At 40.9% G+C, this 18771-nt stretch overlaps 3 protein-coding genes across 7 annotated transcripts in view; 2 read left to right on the plus strand and 1 right to left on the minus strand.

Annotated features, from left to right (window-relative positions):
* The window catches only part of ABHD13 (abhydrolase domain containing 13), a 34081-nt gene extending 26777 nt beyond the window's left edge, over positions 1-7304 (minus strand). The window contains exons 1-2 of one of the 4 annotated variants that reach the window (XM_089899386.1): positions 7089-7202; positions 4314-4545 (exon numbers count right to left, since the gene is read on the minus strand). In XM_089899386.1, the coding sequence (XP_089755512.1) occupies positions 4314-4332 (19 nt within the window). In that variant the 5' untranslated portion in view covers positions 4333-4545; positions 7089-7202. Of the gene's footprint in view, positions 1-4313; positions 4546-7088 lie in introns of all 4 variants that reach the window. The other 3 variants (XM_089899385.1, XM_089899387.1, XM_022576785.2) reach the window with 3 other exon arrangements.
* Positions 6780-8238, plus strand: LOC149746815 (uncharacterized). The gene is made up of 2 exons (XM_089899388.1): positions 6780-7615; positions 7714-8238. Exons 1-2 carry the CDS (start codon positions 6795-6797, stop codon positions 7898-7900), a joined length of 1008 nt encoding a protein of 335 aa, XP_089755514.1. The 5' UTR covers positions 6780-6794; the 3' UTR covers positions 7901-8238.
* A 1537-nt stretch (positions 8239-9775) lies between these two features.
* On the plus strand, positions 9776-17533 carry LIG4 (DNA ligase 4). 2 transcript variants are annotated; one of them, XM_022576787.2, is made up of 2 exons: positions 9776-9907; positions 13628-17533. In XM_022576787.2, exon 2 carries the CDS (start codon positions 13656-13658, stop codon positions 16389-16391), a length of 2736 nt encoding a protein of 911 aa, XP_022432495.2. In that variant the 5' UTR covers positions 9776-9907; positions 13628-13655; the 3' UTR covers positions 16392-17533. The 2 variants fall into 2 exon arrangements, with proteins under 2 accessions (XP_022432495.2, XP_022432496.2); XM_022576788.2 differs by lacking the exon at positions 9776-9907 and adding an exon at positions 9916-10228.
* Positions 17534-18771: the final 1238 nt, after the last annotated feature.

Here is an 18771-nt window from a genome sequence, read left to right on the forward strand (position 1 = left end):
CAGCTGACTCATTTTTCCAATTTAAGTCATTTAATCCTCACAACTTAAGGAAGCATGTAATGTTATTTCCCTTTTACAGATGAAAAAAAAAAAACAGGTAGAGAGGTGAAGCAACTTGCTAACATTTACAAGGCTGATTAATGCTAGAGACAAGACGAGAAATCAAGCCTTTTTGACCCAAAGCTCTTAATCTCTGATTTCAAAGCATCTAACTATTTCTGAGTCTCTTAGAATCTCATTATGTTCATGGTATGGATGCTTCTTAAATCACTGGTAATTTCCTATAACAGCTGCTTCGTCTTCAGAATCTTTTCAACATACAATATTGAATTTAAATTTGTAAGGCCAGGAACTGTGTTCTTCTTTTTCACTACTGTATCCCTACGGGTAGTACACCACTTTATATATATTCAAAACTAAAATGTTTTTTTTAAATGAACAATCCAGTAATGTATCTGAATTATTAGATTTCTAAGAAAACACAACAGCATTCTGAGCGTCAGACATATATATTTAAGACTGGACACCAGAAAAATGGCATATCTGAGTCCATTATTGGTTAGGAACAATAGGGATTTAACCTTGCAGTTTTCCACAAAGCATCCCTGAAAAGCTGCCTTAATTAAATGACTTTGTGATAAACAAAGGTAATCTTGCAATGGATTGTTAAACTGTGGAAGTCAACAGAATCAATTCATTTTGAGGAATATCAAATGGATGTCAATTTTAAGGACAGGTTAATAAAAACTGTTCTAGAGTGTGTGTCTCTTCTCTATAATACATTACGGCATATTGGCGGTTTAGAAAGAGACCTCCATGCACGAACTGCCTTATTTTTCCTATAACCCAATTAGCCAATAATTTCTGCTCCTCCTTCTGTATCACACCTCCATGCTCTTAATGGAACTGGATCTATCAAACAATATAGGAAGGATTTTTTTGGATAAATCTGCTGAAACTATCAACAAAGTACAATTACTAGAGCCATCTGCTGAGATGTAAAAACAACTTCACATAAACCCAGATGCTATGATGATCAATAAAAATGAACATTGCCTCCGGTACAGTCCACTGCACAGATCCTAGAGCTAACAGTAAGTTTTCCACTTATTTTGTCAAAAAATTAGTTTGAATAAAGGGTTAACAAAACCTTTTCTCGGACTTCCCTGGTGGCGCAGTGGTTAAGAATCCACCTGCCACTGCAGGGGACACGGGTTCGAGCCCTGGTCTGGGAAGATCCCACATGCCGCGGAGCGGCTGGGCCCGTGAGCCATGGCCGCTGAGCCTGCGCGTCCAGAGCCTGTGCTCTGCAACGGGAGAGGCCACAACAGTGAGAGGCCCGCATACCGCAAAAAAAAAAAAAAAGTACATCCTATGAGGAAAATTTATGAAATGTGTTGCCAGAAGAGATGGCTTATCTGCCAGGTTCTTTTGCATGCTGCAATGCACCTGCTGATAACATCTTAGTATCATAAACAATAAAGAGAAATTTGAGTTTAATGTACTCCAAGTGAAATCAATGTTTATACTAATTAAAAAGGCTGTTTACAGGGAAAGAACATTAGACCTGTAGAGCATAGAAGCTCGGTCAACCAATATCCTTCATCTGCCATTCTTCTTCTACATTATTACTCTGTTTCTAATCTTATGCCTACGTCTTAAATAAGTACCTGACTTATTCTCATTTCTCAATTCTACCTTTGCCAAGTTATCACACCAGCTCTCACATATCAAATGTCTCTAAAGCCCATCTATCTATGGCTTCGACCACCCCAGTAACTGCTAACTACTCGCTAGTAGAGGATCTGATGCATGAGCTCTTGTGATGATCTCTCATAAAAAGCAAACCTCACTTACTAATAAATCCAATGGACTTTTCCCAATCCACACTGCAACACCGTACCCCTAAGTAGCACCAAACCTGGAATCTTCCTCAGCTTCCAGTATAATCAAATCCCTGTGTTTCTCGCTCTGACCCATCCCTAAATGTTGGCATTTTCCAAGGCCCTGTGTATTTACCTTTCTTTCCCTCAGGGATTTCATTCTTTCTCATGGCTCCAACCATCATACTTGTTTATGAATTATTCCCATTCTCCATGTCTACTCCATCGATAATCTCAATTTATCTGTTCCTTGAGTACCTGATGCTTCGTTAACAACACAGACTTACCCAAAACTAAACAAATCCTCCTCATCTGATGTTTTACATGCTTTATGTTAATTATGAACAAAAAAGCATGATGTGTAAACAAATATATTTTTTAAAAAACAATTGATTCTAGGGCTACATATAAAATAACATGCAAAGTAAATTTAACTATGTTACAATATCAATAATAGGTACATTATTATAACATGCACAGGTCTTATATCCGAATGAAAAAATATCAACCTTAAAAACAATTTTTGTGCTTTTTATTTAGATGAAGTGGTTAGAGGTGCCATCTGATATTAGTGAGCACTTCTCAAGAAATAATCTATTAAAAACATGACTAGGGGCTTCCCTGGTGGCACAGTGGTTGAGAGTCCGCCTGCCGATGCAGGGGAAACGGGTTCGTGCCCCGGTCCGGGAAGATCCCACATGCCGCTCCGCGGCTGGGCCCGTGAGCCATGGCCGCTAAGCCTGCGCGTCCGGAGCCTGTGCTCCGCAACGGGAGAGGCCACAACGGTGAGAGGCCCGCGTACCGCAAAAAAAAAAAAAAAAAAAAAAGACTAATTTTTATTTTAATGTATAGACAAAGTAAATCTAATTATGATTGTTTTCTTTTTAAAAGAATGGTTCTGAAATATTAGTAGTATCTTTTTATACTCTATAAGTACTTTGAGCAAATGAATGAAAAGAAATCTGATGGTGCTCATCTTGAGAATTTTATAGTCATTAACTTGTTTTGTTCACCTTTATTGCTCCATATGCTTCCTATCTTTAAATATCAGCCCATATAAGTATACAGTAACCCATTTAAGGCTAAAAATATAAACAATTTATAGCTGTGAAGCTGTCAGAACCACCATGTTGGTTACGGTGTGAGCTGAGTGACCAGTCAACTGAGTGAGTGATGAACATGTGCGTCTGACCTCCTTTAATCACCTTATGTGCTCCCTCATATATGTACTTGGAGGATCGCAAATGGTTCCATTTCTAAGGAAAAATATTTAAATAACTGTTCAATAAGCTGAGGCTTAAAAAAAAAGAGAGATCAATACCAAACGTATGCTCACCTTCAATCATATGAGTCCTCAGAACACAACTACACGTCCCCCAAGGGAGTTCTCAAACCCAGCCCAGACCACAAAATGGTCCCAGGGTTGGTTTCCCAGCCTCATCAGATTCCATTGCATCTTATCCTACTATTTCAAGATTAAAGACAACGCCACCAATACTTGCAGACACCTGCTATCTGAATCATAGTGCTCAGACACTATAGACTATTTAAAACTTATAAATATGCAGTCCTATTCTTAAGTAGCTCATGATCTACTCAGTAGCCCTTGGTCTACTCAGGGATCATGGGCATATGTAACTGTATATGTCTAACATAAATTTAATTATAGAGGGGCCAAGGAAAATTAGAGAAAGATCACACTGTCCTTACACAGAGCAAAAGAAAAAGAAAACCTTAACTATGTGTCCTTCACAACATAATTTTAGTAATCTCTGGATTTCATTATGCTTGAATACTTAAAGAAACCATGGGGAAATTTTTGCCAATTTTTTAAAAACAGGACAAAGTACAACTCTAGGGTTAAGAATTTCTCTTACTTTCCATCAAACAGTTGTCTATGCCACTTATTCATTTAGCAATATTTTACCCAAAAATTTAAAATAAATAAAGATTAACAACTTAGATATATCAAGAACTAAAGCTCAAACTATGGAATGGATACATTTAATTATGACTGCCCCAATAATACTAGCAGAGTAAACTGAACAAATATGTTACTCTTTCAATCGCAGATAAAATTATACTTTAATGAAGGCTGGAACTGTCTCGCAAAAAAAAAAAGTAAATGCTAATTATTCTCATTATTTTTTAAATGCAGAAGTTTATATCGTATTGCACAGTATATATTCATTTACTGATTCTGCCAACAGTAAAAGGTCTTTGAAAACTACAAAAGATGTTTTACCTATACATGAATTAAATATGACTTCCCCCAAAAACAATCTGACTAAAGAGTAACCAATTATAAATACAATTTTAAGAAGTCATAAACGTACTATTATTTTAAAGGCCTTTATATCCATCTCGATTGATAATTTTAGGAACATCTTGTTTAAAAATAAAAACTGCTCGTACATTAAAGAAACATACCGACAAGTGACAAAACCATGTGCAGGTTCAAGGGAAGACTAAAAAGTGGAAAGCAAATTCATGTGTCACGCCTAACGTCTGCATCACAAGGGCAGAACGGTATCCTCTGGGGGAATTCACAGCTTCCAATCACATTTCAAGTAACAGAGAAAGCAGATTCAGCCCTCCTGCATCAATGGATCTCCTTTTCTGCTAAGCACTGGAAAGTTAAGAAACCATGCCAGCTGCACAGCTGAAATGAAAACACAAACAGCCACTATCAGTGTGCTGGAGACACCACAGGATGAATTATCTAGTTCCCTAATGGTTACCCACGTGTCATCAATAATGAAAAAGTGTGTATTAATAGTCCTATGGGACAAATCAACAGTAACTGCCTATGGAGATGCTGGATTTAAACTGGGATTTCAATTGGCTTGAGCGGACATCTGGAACATTATACCAGGCAGCAACTTAGTAGCATTTTTGTGCTTTCCCTTTCGCCTGAAGCAAAGAAGACTTCATAAATCTAGTCAACTCTGAGAGAACAAAGATAACAGATTCTTGTCACTGTCTAAGTCAATCACAATTTATTCTGAGATTATAAATATCAAAGAAAGAAAAGGGTTAAAAAATTAGATCCACAAGGCTAAAAATGCAAACAGTGATGTAAGAATTAAAACTGATAATGAAATTCAGGACGTTTCCAACTTACGACGGGATAGTGTTCTAAATACTATTAACTAAATGGGTGAAACTTGGAATTTATTTTCTTATAAAATCAGTGTTACAGAAGAAGTAAGATTCTCAGGCTAGCTCATAAATGCACACAGTTCACACCCTGGATATACTACAGCTTTGCAATTCCAGTACAATATACTGCTGTAGGAGTTGAGACTTATACGAAACAGCAACGTAAAATGTAATAATTTATTATGCAGTCTATCACTTGAGGGGGAAAAAATCTTAAATAGAAAAACTAGAACCCTTTTTTTTTTTTTTTAGGTCTGTTCTCAAAAGAGTATATAAGGGCCTCAAACATTCCTGAGGTGACTAACCGATAATTAGAAAGATTTTAGAATCTCTGAGTAACAACCGAGTTCTAAATTAAAGAAAAACAGAGAAACAAAAGTAGATTTTCCTGAGGTAAGCGACCAGAGAGAAGAGATCCCAGAAAAAGGTTAGGTTGGATTGTTTCCTGTACCCACTTCTAAAGTCACAATGTTGACCCAGGACAACTTGGTTAGTAAATGCTCTCGTTCAGGCCTGAGGTGTGGCTGAGAAGCCAGGAGGCTTGCCAAGGTCCGTATGTACAGATATTCATAAGCTGGCTCACTTTCATCATTCCAAAGGACCTATCAATGGCAAGCAGCGTCGTGCTGTGGGAACGAGGGTGTTTTCAGGCTCTGTACGTTGACAGCTGGGTGGCTTTTGCCAACTCCCTTAAGCTTTCTAAATATATGTCTCCTGGTGTGTAAAAAGGGGGTCAAACACGTAATTGAAACACGGCCGCGATCAACTGTAACACAGTATGTTAGTACACGCAGCTACTTGTACAAGACAAAAGTTAAAGCATTTTATTATCTACTAGAGCAGAGTAAGTACAACTAGAAGGTCTGCTAGACCTGGATGAAATAATGGTAGGACTCACTGGAGATTACCTGAGTAGGTGCACACAGGAAGGAGTTAGGGCGCTGCCTTATTTTTTCCTGTCAAAACCCAGCTCAGGTAGCAGCTCCTTCAGAAAGCCTTCCCTGGTCCTCTACTCCCTACTGCCAACCATTTCACATCCTGTAGTTTGTACAAATTCATGTGGTGGCACTCCCTGCCGTAGTGTAATTCATCTGCTTTACAGAGACTGTGAGTTCCTTGATGACAGTGACATCATCTTATGCAAATCCGTATTTTCAGTCGACAGAGCAATGCCTGGCACACAGTAAGTCTCTATTAACACCTACTGAATTGAGCCGTCTAGGACGTAAGCAGGACAATTATGACATACCACTAGATGGTCAACCACGAGTTCTTAGCTCGTGGAATAAAACTTAACCTCTCAGCAAAAGATACGAGATTAACCCACGCTTGCGCACAAGTTCTTAACGCGTGCCGAAAGATACCAGGAGAGGATCCATGAAAAGCCAAGCATCAAAACTTAAAGCCCACATCTTCTTGTGCCTTTCTATGCAGTAAGTGTAACATGGTGAACCTAAGTCAAAGAGCTATCGAATAAAAGACTTTGTTTGGGGTTCTGATACCTTGGGCAATAAGTCTCGTAATGCATTTTGCACAAAACACATGTTGACAAGACTCTACAGCAAAACTGACTTAATTCTATGGGGTGCTCCCGCCCCGTTTCATAAACACCCCAAAGTTCCTGCCATGGAATTCGCAGGTCTAAACCTGTTCTTGACCTGAGTGGGCCAGGACTACTCCATGTCTCACACCTGGCAGCTGGGATTTTCGCTGCACTTTTCCTGTGTGCGGGGGAGGGCTGGGCTGGGGATGGATGGTGTCCACGCGCCGGTTTGTACACGTTACTGGAAACAGCGGATTCTAAGACACCTTCTAGGACAGCGGCCCGGCGCCGCACTGGACGGCGGTCGGGAATCGGCGCGCCTCGGTTCCCGCAGCGGCGTCTGTTTGGGCTTCTCCCCCCTCGGCCGGCGAGGCTGCGGAGAGGGCTCCGTCCGGTCCCGCACGGCCCTGGGCGCGCAGCCCCGCGCTCCCGGGAGGCCCCCGCCGGCCGCCCCCCGCGGCCCCGGGACACGGCGGCCCCGCGGCCCGCACCGCACTTACTTAGACCTGCTCGCAGGCTGCGCAGTCGGCCGCGGACTCGGAACCCGGCGCCGCGGAGAAGCGTCCCCCCGCGCCGCTTCCGTCGCTCCTCATCGTCCTCCTCCAGCCGAGGGGCCGCCGCCGACGCCACAGTGTAGCCCGGAGCTCCTGCGGCGCCGCTCTCGGCTCCTCCACTTCCGGCCCACGCTCTGTGTAGCCGGCAAATACTCCCGCCGGCTCCCACATCACCTGCTCTCGCCTTCCTCCCGGGAGTGGGAAGCGGGCCCGCCCTCCCGGGCATGCGCAGAGACCGCGGCCGGAGGAGTTTCCCCACCCGCGACGGCGGCCCGGACGGACAAGATACCGCGGGAACGGGCCGCCGGCACGCGCATGCTCGCGATGGGCCGGATACCCAGCGGCGGGTTGTCCGGTAGCCTCTCTTCCCTCCGATCACCCGGAGGCCTCTCGCCCCGCCTCCGAGGCCTCCGGGGTGAGAGCTCGGAGCCTGCCGGATCTGCCTGTAGGACGCATGTCTTCCCGAAGAAGCGGTGTGTGCCCCAGTCGGTTGTTAAGGATATAGGAGTGAGTTCCGGCACTTAAATCGCTTCCTTAACTTCGTTTCTCTTTTTGTCTTCTCCCAACCCAGACCGCTCCTACCTTTGTCAGAGTGGACCGTCACGGGCGGATGCATGGTTTATGAGGCCCGAAACTTGTACCATTTAGACGGCCCTTGTAAAGAAAAAGAATGGAACATTACCTTACTTTTGAAAATTTTACAGAAGCACAAGACCGTGAAGACATTGCTAGGGCCCCTCCCAGGGCCTTGGAAGTGACCATACAAATGGGCCCCTGAAGCTGGAGCGTCATTACCTTCACTGATAACCGCCTTGCGCACCAAATTGTACTCAATTGTTTGTTTATCGATGTCTAACCCCACCCCCGTCATTCCCTATTCTCTGTACCCTGTATTATATATACAGAGGATATGTAACAATGTTTTTTAAAGCTTGTAATCTGCTACCAAATTGAGAGCTCCAGGTCAGAGAGGCTCTTGATAATAATTCCTATTTTTATCAGAAATTGTTATCAGGTGGTGTATCATCTGATAAGCACCACCCACCATGGTAGACCGACCACTTACACAAATAAACTAATAATCAAAGCAACTCTAGACGATACTCAATGAAAAACTCGATTCTCTGTGAACCAAGCATCAGAAGGCTAAAATAACATGGTAACTTGGAGATGGGGATTTGAAACAACTTGGAGTTTGTCTAGTTTCCTTGTTCCCTTCTTATATCACTAATACAAAGTGCAATCTCCGACATTATACAAGCTCAGTAGATGTTGAACAGGGTACAAAAATGTACACAAATGCCTTCGCAAAAGATGGGCACGTGGAGGGTCCTCTAACTTAACACTGTTGGGTGCTCCTCCAAAGTGAATTGATAAATTAAGTTGACTAGTAGGTGGAAAAATTACCCACAAAACAGTACCATGTGACTTTACGACTCAAGTGATTTTAGAAAAGTAGTCAGATAACATAGCTGATGTGACATATAGTTGTTGTTGAGCTAGAAGGAGCCCTAAGTGTAGCTTTACTACAAATTAGTACTGTGGATTAAATGTGTGTCAGTTTGCAAAAAGAGGCTTTTGTACATTAGACAACTCCTAAGGGCACTTAAAAGCTCCAAAATGTATTCTCAGAGCCTGTTGTAGCAAAATTTCACTTTCATTTTAAAGCAATAATATTTTATGCTAAAATGAAGTAATTCTAAAAGTTGTCTCCTCCTACAGTTTATGAATAATTTCTCAATTCTCCATGGTGGAAGAGGACAAACCATAGCAAGATACTGGTAGAAAGCCACAGCTCCTGGAAAGCCACACAAAAGGATTCGGGTTGTTTTCATTTCTCAATCCTCTGTATGTAGCACAATTTACAATATCATAGTAGGTGCTCAGGAGAGATTTGTGGAACAGTTTTATTTTGAATCCTTGAATAGAAATTAGGAGTCCATTGTTGATTTCTGAGTATGCAACTGTTTGTATTATGAATTATGTATTATTGTGAATTATGTATTATTTCTGTGTTAGGAGACGAGCTGACATCACAGTTGCACCATCATGAAAAACAAATAGGAAAGAACTGCCTTAGACAATTTTGCAAAAGCATATTTTTCCACCTAAATGAAACCGCAGACGATTTGGGAGGGAAGATGCCCTCCTCTCCCCCGGGTGCTTTCACAACCACGGAAATGAGTGATGGTACCACTCTTTACACATAGGGAGCAGAACTCTGAGAGGCTGTCACTTGCTAAGAGTAGCCTAAGCAGAGAGGCTCAGGCTCAAAGTCCCAGTAAGGAGCCAGTGGACAAAGTATTTGGGGGTCTCCCTCAGCGACGAAATCCACTCTCGTGGGCCAACCGTTTGCAAAGAGCACCTGCTGCTGAGGCCAACCGGAAATGTGTTGGTAACCACACTGTAAACCCCGTTCCCTCTGGGCCTCTGCAGCCCAGTAAGGTGGGCGGTCCTCCCAGTGCCTCCGGAAAGGTACGGCGCCTGCGCACATCATCTCCCTGACGTCACAGCCTCTGGGCCCGCAGGTGGCGACGGCGCTCGCGTACATCGGCAGCGTGAAGTGAGGGCCGCTCCGTCCGCAGGAAGCGATTGCGCCTGCGCAGGGAGCAGCTGGCGGAACCGGCCCTCGGGGCTCCCGCTTCCGGTTTGGCGGCGGCGGCGGCGGCGGCTTCAGGCCTGGTTGGCGGTTTGTGTGACGGCCCGGGAGGGGCCTCGGATTCCACGGAGGATCCAGAGGTGGAGTCTGGGCAGGCGGAGGCTGGGTAGGTGTGGCCGAACAGGAGGGGGCCGTGTAGCGTCTTCTTAGTCCAGGAAATGTTACAGTCTTAAGAGTTCAGGTTTCTTCTTCGTCCTCCGGTTCATCCTCATCGGGTCCCCGGGTGAGGGGCACCGACACCCTGGCGACCCGCGGCGTTAGAAACCCGGTCCCGGGTGCGGGCTCTTGCTCTGGACCCCCCCCTCCTGGGACGTGGGGCGAGGGGACTGTAGTGTCCCCCGCCTTTGATGCTCAGGAGCCGTGTTGGCTGCTTGAATGGCCTGATTCCGGCGCCCGCCCCGCCAGCCGGAGACCCCTGGACTCAGAGGTAACGGTTTGCCCAGGGCCAGGGCTCCCCCGGCATCCGCTGATGAGGGTAGTGTGGACCGTCCAGTGATTTTGCGGAGAGGGAATATGCTTGTTTCTCTTCTTACACCTTGTCTTTCACTAACTTCCTGCCTCCCACAGCTTTCTGGCTTTTTCTCACCACTAATTTCTTTCTCCTGAGGTTCTCCCAGAATATCACAAAGTGCTGTGGAAGGTGGGCTCCTGTCAACCCTTCTGTCTTGTCGAGGGTTGCACGAAGGAAACTTCACCTGTGCCATTCCTTTCTCTCCAGTAGAAGAGCATTGAATCATCTCCCATATTCACCGAATAAAACCTTGCTAGTGTGTCTTGTTGTATATAGGCAGCAGCTGAATAGATGATGAGTCATTATTGCACCAATTATTTGTATATATTCTCTTGAAAGCTTTGCTTATCCTTGTCAAAATGAATCGTCCCCCTCTCTTCTTACCAGCTTAGTATTTTGTAATATTCATGTGTTCAGTGTCTTTTGGGTCAACAAGCATTATAGTACTAAAATCGATCAGGGGCTTCCTAAATGCCAGGTGCAGTGTTAAGCATCTTATGTGAGTTGTCAGGCATCATCCTAATTTCTACATAGTTATCAACCCCACTTAACACTTAAGGAAACTGAAACTCAGAGAAATTAAGTAGCTGCCCCATATCACACAGCTATGAAGTGTTAGACTCCACATTTAAACTCAGATTTATTGGACTCCAGAGCCTGAGCCCTACCCACAAACTTCTTTGTATTGCTTTTTCACAAATCAAAAGCATCAGCCAAAGTCCTCAGAATCCAGAAAATAAAATGAAAAGAGTATGTAAAAAGCAGTGGAAATGGTAATATTTGACTCTTTTGTACTATTTTAATAAGTAAAAATATTTGAAGTCTATTCATTTTATGCTAATTTTGGAATCCTTGTTATCTATGGAGCAGTTTTACCATGCATACATATTTACATCATTACATGGATTTCAACATTAGTATAAAGTAATTTGAGCCTTTGCCTGAGACTTGTTCAGGGAAACTTGGACTTTGAGACTGTAATAGAATCTACAGATAAATCAGAAACCCTATACCAATCTTGAACATTCGAAGAAGTATTTCTTAACATACTTCGTTTGGTATATATTATATATGAATTGTAAGCAGGGCATTATATACTGTAATGCGCTGGGTTGAGGGAGCATGTTTTGAGAGATGAGAGAGTGAACAGACCTAACCAGGTGGTGCAGTCAGTTATTCAAATGAGACACAGCAAGAGGAAGCAGTTCCTGTATTCAGAGATAAAAGACTCAGGATTGTGGTCTCTCCTGGGTTTATCTCGGCCTAATGGACTCTGTAGAAATTGGATTTCCTTTGTCAGGAATTAGACTGAGAGGTGAGGTTTTTTGCCCCATAGGCCCCCAAATGGATTTTGTTAACCTTCCCCAGAGTAGTCGTAGCTGCTGGGTGTTTTTAACCAAACTACCCCATCACTCGTGTGTGTGTGTGTGTGTGTGTGTGTGTGTGTGAGAGAGAGATCAGCTCCTGGCCTTCCCTAGTGTGCTTTTCCAGGAACTCAACTGTAGGTTTCAGTAATTCATTCAACAAACCAACCTACTATGCGCCAGGAGCTAGTGGCACAGATTACAGCATGATTTCTAACCTCCAGAGACTGACAGTTTAGTTAACGTGGTGTTGTAGTTAACCATGTGATTTCTCCTGCTAGATAGTGTAGCCCTCGTGCTGGTAATACTGTGTGATTCTCTTTTGTTTGCTGGGGCCGGGAATTTCATGGACTCTGCACCACAAGAGACCTCCCCACTCCCCAGAAGCTGCTCTGACTCCCTGCCCTCTGGGCTACATGCGGATATGCCAGGAGGTATCTGAAACCACAAGATAAAACATGGCTTAAATTCCTAGAGTACACATTTTACTTGAATCTTTTTTTGGAAAAGTTAGTATATTTTAGTGTTCCATAGTTTAAACCATATTAGTTCTGATATTTTATAGATTCTAATAGAACTTGCATGATTATTTAAAACTTCAAAGAAATTTTATGCTTGTGGTGACCACTTTTATGCTTGTGGTGACCACTTTAGTCCAGGGTCTAGGGTCTAGAATAAGGCCCCCATTATTTCCTCTCTGACTTTTAGGAGATATTTCAGTGAAAAGCTCTGTCTCATGACATTTTACTTTTGCTATATTTTTGTTAAAGCACTTATCATTTTATAGTTGTTCCCATTACATCTCTTTTTCATTGCAAAATGTACTCCTGAGGCAGAAACATACTGTATTTGCCCATAGCACAATGCATGTCCCATATATAGTCAGCAGGTGGTTTGGGGATTACTGGCATGGGATTATCAGCCAAAAAAGTGCACTAATGAATTTAAATTTATAAAACTGTAAGTAACTATGATAATAGAGTTAAGAGATAGGTAAAGCGGGGGCTTCCCTGGTGGCACAGTGGTTGAGAGTCCGCCTGCCGATGCAGTGGACACGGGTTCGTGCCCTGGTCCGGGAAGATCCCACATGCCGCAGAGCGGCTGGGCCCGTGAGCCATGGCTGCTGAGCCTGCGCGTCCAGAGCCTGTGCTCCGCAACGGAGAGGCCACAACAGTGAGAGGCCCATGTACCGCAAAAAAAAAAAAGAAAAAGAGATAGGTAAAGTGAGAATTTCATGGGGAGGATATTTTGATTTGGGTTTTGAATGCTAGAGTGATTTGTCATAGCAGTGAAGAAGTGACAGTAAACATAGTCATAGGCTTTGTCTGGAAGAAGAGGGTACTTATTTGGGGGAAAGGACCCTATCTACGTAGAAGTTCAGTTCAGCCAAATTTCAATTCAGTGAGCTAGCAATTTGTTAAAAACATGATTTTAGGAAGGTTTTTTTTTTACATATAATGGGTAAACAACAAGGTCCTACTGTATAGCACAGAGAACTATCTTCTCTATCCTGTGATAAACCATAATGGAAAAGAATATGAAAAAGAATGTAGATATATGTATAACTGAATCACTTTGCAGCAGAAATTAACACAATATTGTAAATCAACTATACTTCAGTAAAAAATAAAACAATAAAATGGGGAAATTGTTTGTAAATTGAAAAAAAAAACATTTGTTTCTGGTGCTGTGTGGTGGTGGTCTGAAAGAAAAAGAGGAGAAATATAAGAAAAGACCTCAGGAGCCCAGAAGTGAAATGGGTTTGAAACAAAATAGTTGATTATCATTCAATGTAGAGGTTGAAAAGAGGCATCATTTGTAACATTGGTCTGTTTTCATTTAACAAACATTATTAAACATTTGTTATGAACCAGGCACTTTCTGTAAGGTCTTTACATTAAAATTTAGTTGAATTTTATCCTTTACAGTTATTCTCTTTTTGCTTTATCAGATAGACCAGAAGATTCACTGTCGCTTCCATGGCTGCCTCACAAACTTCACAGACTGTTGCATCTCACGTTCCTTTTGCAGATTTATGTTCAACTTTAGAACGAATACAGAAAAGTAAAGGACGTGCAGAAAAAATCAGACACTTCAAAGAATTTTTAGATTCTTGGAGAAAGTTTCATGATGCCCTTCATAAGAACCAAAAAGATGTCACAGATTCTTTTTATCCAGCCATGAGACTTATTCTTCCTCAGCTGGAAAGAGAGAGAATGGCCTATGGCATCAAAGAAACTATGCTTGCTAAGCTTTATATTGAATTGCTTAACTTACCTCGAGAAGGAAAAGATGCCCTCAAACTTCTAAACTACAGAACACCTACCGGAACTCGTGGAGATGCTGGAGACTTTGCGATGATTGCATACTTTGTGTTGAAACCCAGATGTTTACAGAAGGGAAGTTTAACCATACAGCAAGTAAATGACCTTTTAGACTCCATTGCCAACAATAATTCTGCCCAAAGGAAGGACCTAGTAAAGAAGAGTCTTCTTCAGCTTATAACTCAGAGTTCAGCACTTGAACAAAAGTGGCTGATACGGATGATTTTAAAGGACTTGAAGCTTGGTTTTACTCAGCAAACTGTATTTGCTGTCTTTCATAATGATGCTGCTGAGTTGCATAATGTCACCACAGATCTGGAGAAGGTCTGTAGGCAACTGCATGATCCTTCAGTTGGACTTAGTGACATTTCTATCACTTTATTCTCTGCATTTAAACCCATGCTGGCCTCTATAGCAGATATCGAGCGAATTGAGAAGGACATGAAACACCAGAGTTTCTACATTGAAACCAAGCTGGACGGTGAGCGTATGCAGATGCACAAGGATGGGGACGTGTATCGGTACTTCTCCCGCAATGGATATAACTATGAGGATCAGTTTGGCTCTTCCCCACAGGAAGGTTCCCTTACACCGTTCATCCATAATGCATTCAAAACAGATGTTCAAAACTGTATCCTTGATGGTGAGATGATGGCCTACAACCCTAATACACAAACTTTTATGCAAAAGGGGAGTAAGTTTGATATTAAAAGAATGGTAGAAGATTCTGATCTGCACACTTGTTACTGTGTTTTTGATGTATTGATGGTTAATGATAAAAAGCTAGGACAGGAGACACTGAGAAAGAGGTATGAAATTCTTAATAGTGTTTTTACACCAATACCAGGTAGAATAGAAATAGTGCAAAAAACACAAGCTCATACTAAGAAAGAAGTAATTGATGCTTTGAATGAAGCAATAGATAAAAGAGAAGAGGGGATCATGATAAAACATCCTCTGTCCATTTACAAGCCAGATAAAAGAGGTGAAGGGTGGTTAAAAATTAAACCAGAGTATGTAAATGGGCTGATGGATGAACTGGACATCTTAATCGTGGGGGGCTACTGGGGGAAAGGTTCCCGGGGTGGAATGATGTCTCATTTTTTGTGTGCGGTGTCAGAGAAACCCCCTCCTGGTGAAAAACCATCAGTGTTTCATACTCTCTGTCGCGTTGGCTCAGGTTACACCATGAAAGAACTGTATGACCTGGGTTTGAAGTTGGCCCAACACTGGAAGCCTTTTCATAGGAAAGCTCCACCAAGTTGCATTTTATGTGGAACAGAGAAGCCAGAGGTCTACATCGAACCTTGGAATTCGGTCATTGTTCAGGTTAAGGCCGCAGAGATTGTCCCCAGTGGTATGTATAAAACTGGCTGCACGTTGCGTTTTCCACGAATTGAGAACATAAGAGAAAACAAAGAATGGCACGAATGTACATCTCTGGAGGACTTAGAACAACTTCGAGGGAAAGCCTCTGGAAAGCTTGCGTCTAAACACCTTTATGTGGGTGACGATGATGAACCACAAGAAAAAAAGCGGAAAGCTGCCCCAAAGATGAAGAAAGTTATTGGAATTATTGAGCACCTAAAAGCACCCAACCTTTCTAACATAAACAAAGTTTCTAATATATTTGAAGATGTGGAGTTTTGTGTCATGAGTGGAACCAAGAGCCATCCAAAGCCCGATCTGGAGAACAGAATCGCAGAATTTGGTGGTTACGTAGTCCAAAATCCAGGCCCAGACACATACTGTGTGATCGCAGGGTGTGAGAACATTCGAGTGAAAAACATCATCTCTTCTGATAAACACGATGTTGTCAAGCCCGAGTGGCTGTTAGAGTGTTTAGAGACCAAAAGCTGTGTGCCGTGGCAGCCTCGCTTCATGATTCACATGTGCCCGTCAACAAAACAGCACTTTGCTCAGGAATACGACTGCTACGGGGATAGTTACTTTGTCGATACAGATTGGAACCAACTGAAGGAAGTGTTCTCAGGAATTAAAAATGCTGGTGAACAGACTCCTAGGGAAATGGATCCTGTGATTGCCGATTTGGAACACCGGTATTCCTGGGACAACACTCCTCTTAGCATGTTTCGACACCACACCGTTTTTTTGGACTTGTATACTGTTATTAATGACTTAAGTACTAAAATCGAGGGGGCAAGATTAGCTGTCACAGCCCTGGAGCTTCAGTTTCATGGAGCAAAAGTAGTTTCATGCTTAGCTGAGGGAGTGTCTCATGTCATCATTGGGGAGGATCAGAGTCAGGTTGCAGACTTTAAAGCTTTTCGAAGAACTCTTAAGAGAAAGTTTAAAATCCTACAAGAACGTTGGGTAACTGAATCAATAGACAAGAGGGAATTACAGGAGGAAAATCAATATTTGCTTTGAAGCTAGCTTTCCTAGTGAGGGAAGGCCTCTGATCTGGCTGACTCATTAAACCACATTTTATTTTAATCTCTTAAAATCTGGGCTTAAACAGTATTATTAGATATAGAAACACAGTAATCGTAACTTTTGATATAGAAAAGACACCCAATGGCCCAATGTCAAGAAAGAAAATTTTTTAACAGTGTAGTATTTGATTATTTTTATAACCAAGATGAAATAAAATGTTTAACGTTAACAGTCTCCTTATAGAAATCTAGAATTTTGACTCAGATATTAATAAAATAGATTTAGAAGCTTTTAGAGTCATTAAAAACAGTGACCTAACAGGATTTTCTGAAGTCAAAAATTTTAATAATAGTTTTTGTCTAATAAAAGCATTGCAAGAAAAAAATCAGAAATGTTACAATTGGACTTGTAAATATATGTCTTATTAAGTTGAAGGCTAAAATCCCTCTTTTAAATGTGAAATGTGAACAAATTTATTTTTTAAGGTTAAGTCAAGCTCATGAATACGTACCTTGTTAATGATGTCATTAGCTAAATCAGGGGAAGTTGAATGAGGTTTAATGGTCTAAAAACTTAAAGTTGGATCAGTTTGATTTTTAAAATCTCTTGCAAATTTAAAAGTACTTGGCCCACACTTAATGTTTTTTCTAAAATAGAGCATGTTTTAAAGAAAATACTTTTATGTGAATTTGTACTTCAGTATAAATAGTATCCACAAAGAGTGATTTTCTTAAGTGTAACCCATTGAATGTGTCAGAATGGCAGGTGTGTTATAACTTTCTTTACAGAGAAGTACATTGCTTTGACTTTTTAAAGTGACTTTTATTTACCCTTAGGTTATGTAAAGTTTGTATAGTATGTGTATGTATTTATATATATATATTATGTCTGGATTTATATACCAAATATATAAATACCAAAATATACTAAATTTTGGAATGCAGCCTGTACATTTTGAAAAATATGTTTTTATGACATCAGTTAAATACTTGGAATTTGGTACCTGAGAAACTGTGTGTAGATTATTTGTAAGTAGTTAAAAATTTTATCAAACCTATGGAACAAATGTATGTTATTTTGTTATATTTCTTAATTTAAATAAAATATTTAATGTACTATTAAAATAATTTCTTATCTTTATTTTCAAACAATTCATAATAGTTATTTCAGTCAAATAGACATTATGATATTAATATAAGTTTTGATTCAAGTCAGTTCCTATTTCAGGTCCTTTGAATTTCATATTACTGAATGAGCTTCATTAAAATTTTTAAACTTGTATATTTTTATATAATGTCTATTGAGAAAAATTACAAAATACAGGTATGTGTAATGAGAAGAAAAGTACATAATTTTACCACCAAAGATAACATCTATTTTAGGTTACCGATGGTAAGGAAAGCACAAAATGCATATTTACAGTGTAACAAATAAAATAAGCTATAATGCTTTCTGTGACTAGCTTTTCTCACCTAATAAATTGTGAGAGTATTTACAGGTCACTAAACTATATCTACATCATTTTAAATTTCTGCACAATATTCCATTGACTGGTTTGTAATGTATCCAGCTGGTCCTTATTGTCTGGCTTTTAGGTTATGTCACTAAGTCACCCTCACTTCTTTACTGAGCTTTGTAATCAGTTGTTTGCATTTGTAGAAATGGAATTAGTGATTCATAGTTACGTATTTTCCAGTGACTTGAGACACATTGTAAAATTCTGGCAAGGATGCCTTTCTGGATTTTCTTGGAGAGTTCAGTTTCTTAGTACTAGACCTGTTCTCTCTCAATTCATAGGCGTTCTTCTTGCCCAGTGGCTTTAAATATGCTAATAACACCCACTTTTTTTAGCCCCGATTTCTTTGCTTAACTCTAGTTCACATATCTAACCATTTACATAACATCTCCACATGAAGTCACATGGGCCTCTCAAACATAATGTATCCAACCATAACTTATTTTTTTAATGATAGAAAAAATTTTAAATGCAACCAGGAGGATAGCATAATGAACCTGCATGCACATCACCCATTCTCAACAATTATCAATGATTAATCTTTTTTTCATATTTATAGACCTCTGAATTATTTTGAAGTCATCTTAGATCACATGATTTCATCTAAAGATATTTTATAGTAGAATTCCTGACTTCTCAAACAAACATGATCTTTTTCTTTTAATTTTTATTTTCTGTTGGAGTACTGTGGGTTAACAATGTTTTGTTAGTTTCAGGTGTACAGCAAAGTGATTCAGCTAAATACATGCATGTATCTATTCTTTTTCAAATTCTATTCCCATTTAGGAAAATGTGTCGAGTTTCCTCTTGCATAAAATAGGGTAATAGTGGTAACTGGTTTATCCAGTGGTTGTAAGG

This window comes from Delphinapterus leucas, chromosome 18 (assembly GCF_059928025.1).
Source record: "Delphinapterus leucas isolate spDelLeu-1000000601 "Yukka" chromosome 18, BTC_Dleu_Yukka2, whole genome shotgun sequence".
In the NCBI taxonomy this organism is placed as follows: Eukaryota; Metazoa; Chordata; class Mammalia; order Artiodactyla; family Monodontidae; genus Delphinapterus; species Delphinapterus leucas.

Excerpts from the sequence above, each read along its gene's own strand:
- LOC149746815 (XM_089899388.1), top strand. The coding sequence starts at position 6,795 with ATGGATGGTGTCCACGCGCCGGTTTGTACACGTTACTGGAAACAGCGG. Across the intron at positions 7,616-7,713 it reads CATGTCTTCCCGAAGAAGCG|ACCGCTCCTACCTTTGTCAG; the intron begins GTGTGTGCCCCA and ends CTCCCAACCCAG.
- LIG4 (XM_022576787.2), top strand. The coding sequence starts at position 13,656 with ATGGCTGCCTCACAAACTTCACAGACTGTTGCATCTCACGTTCCTTTT.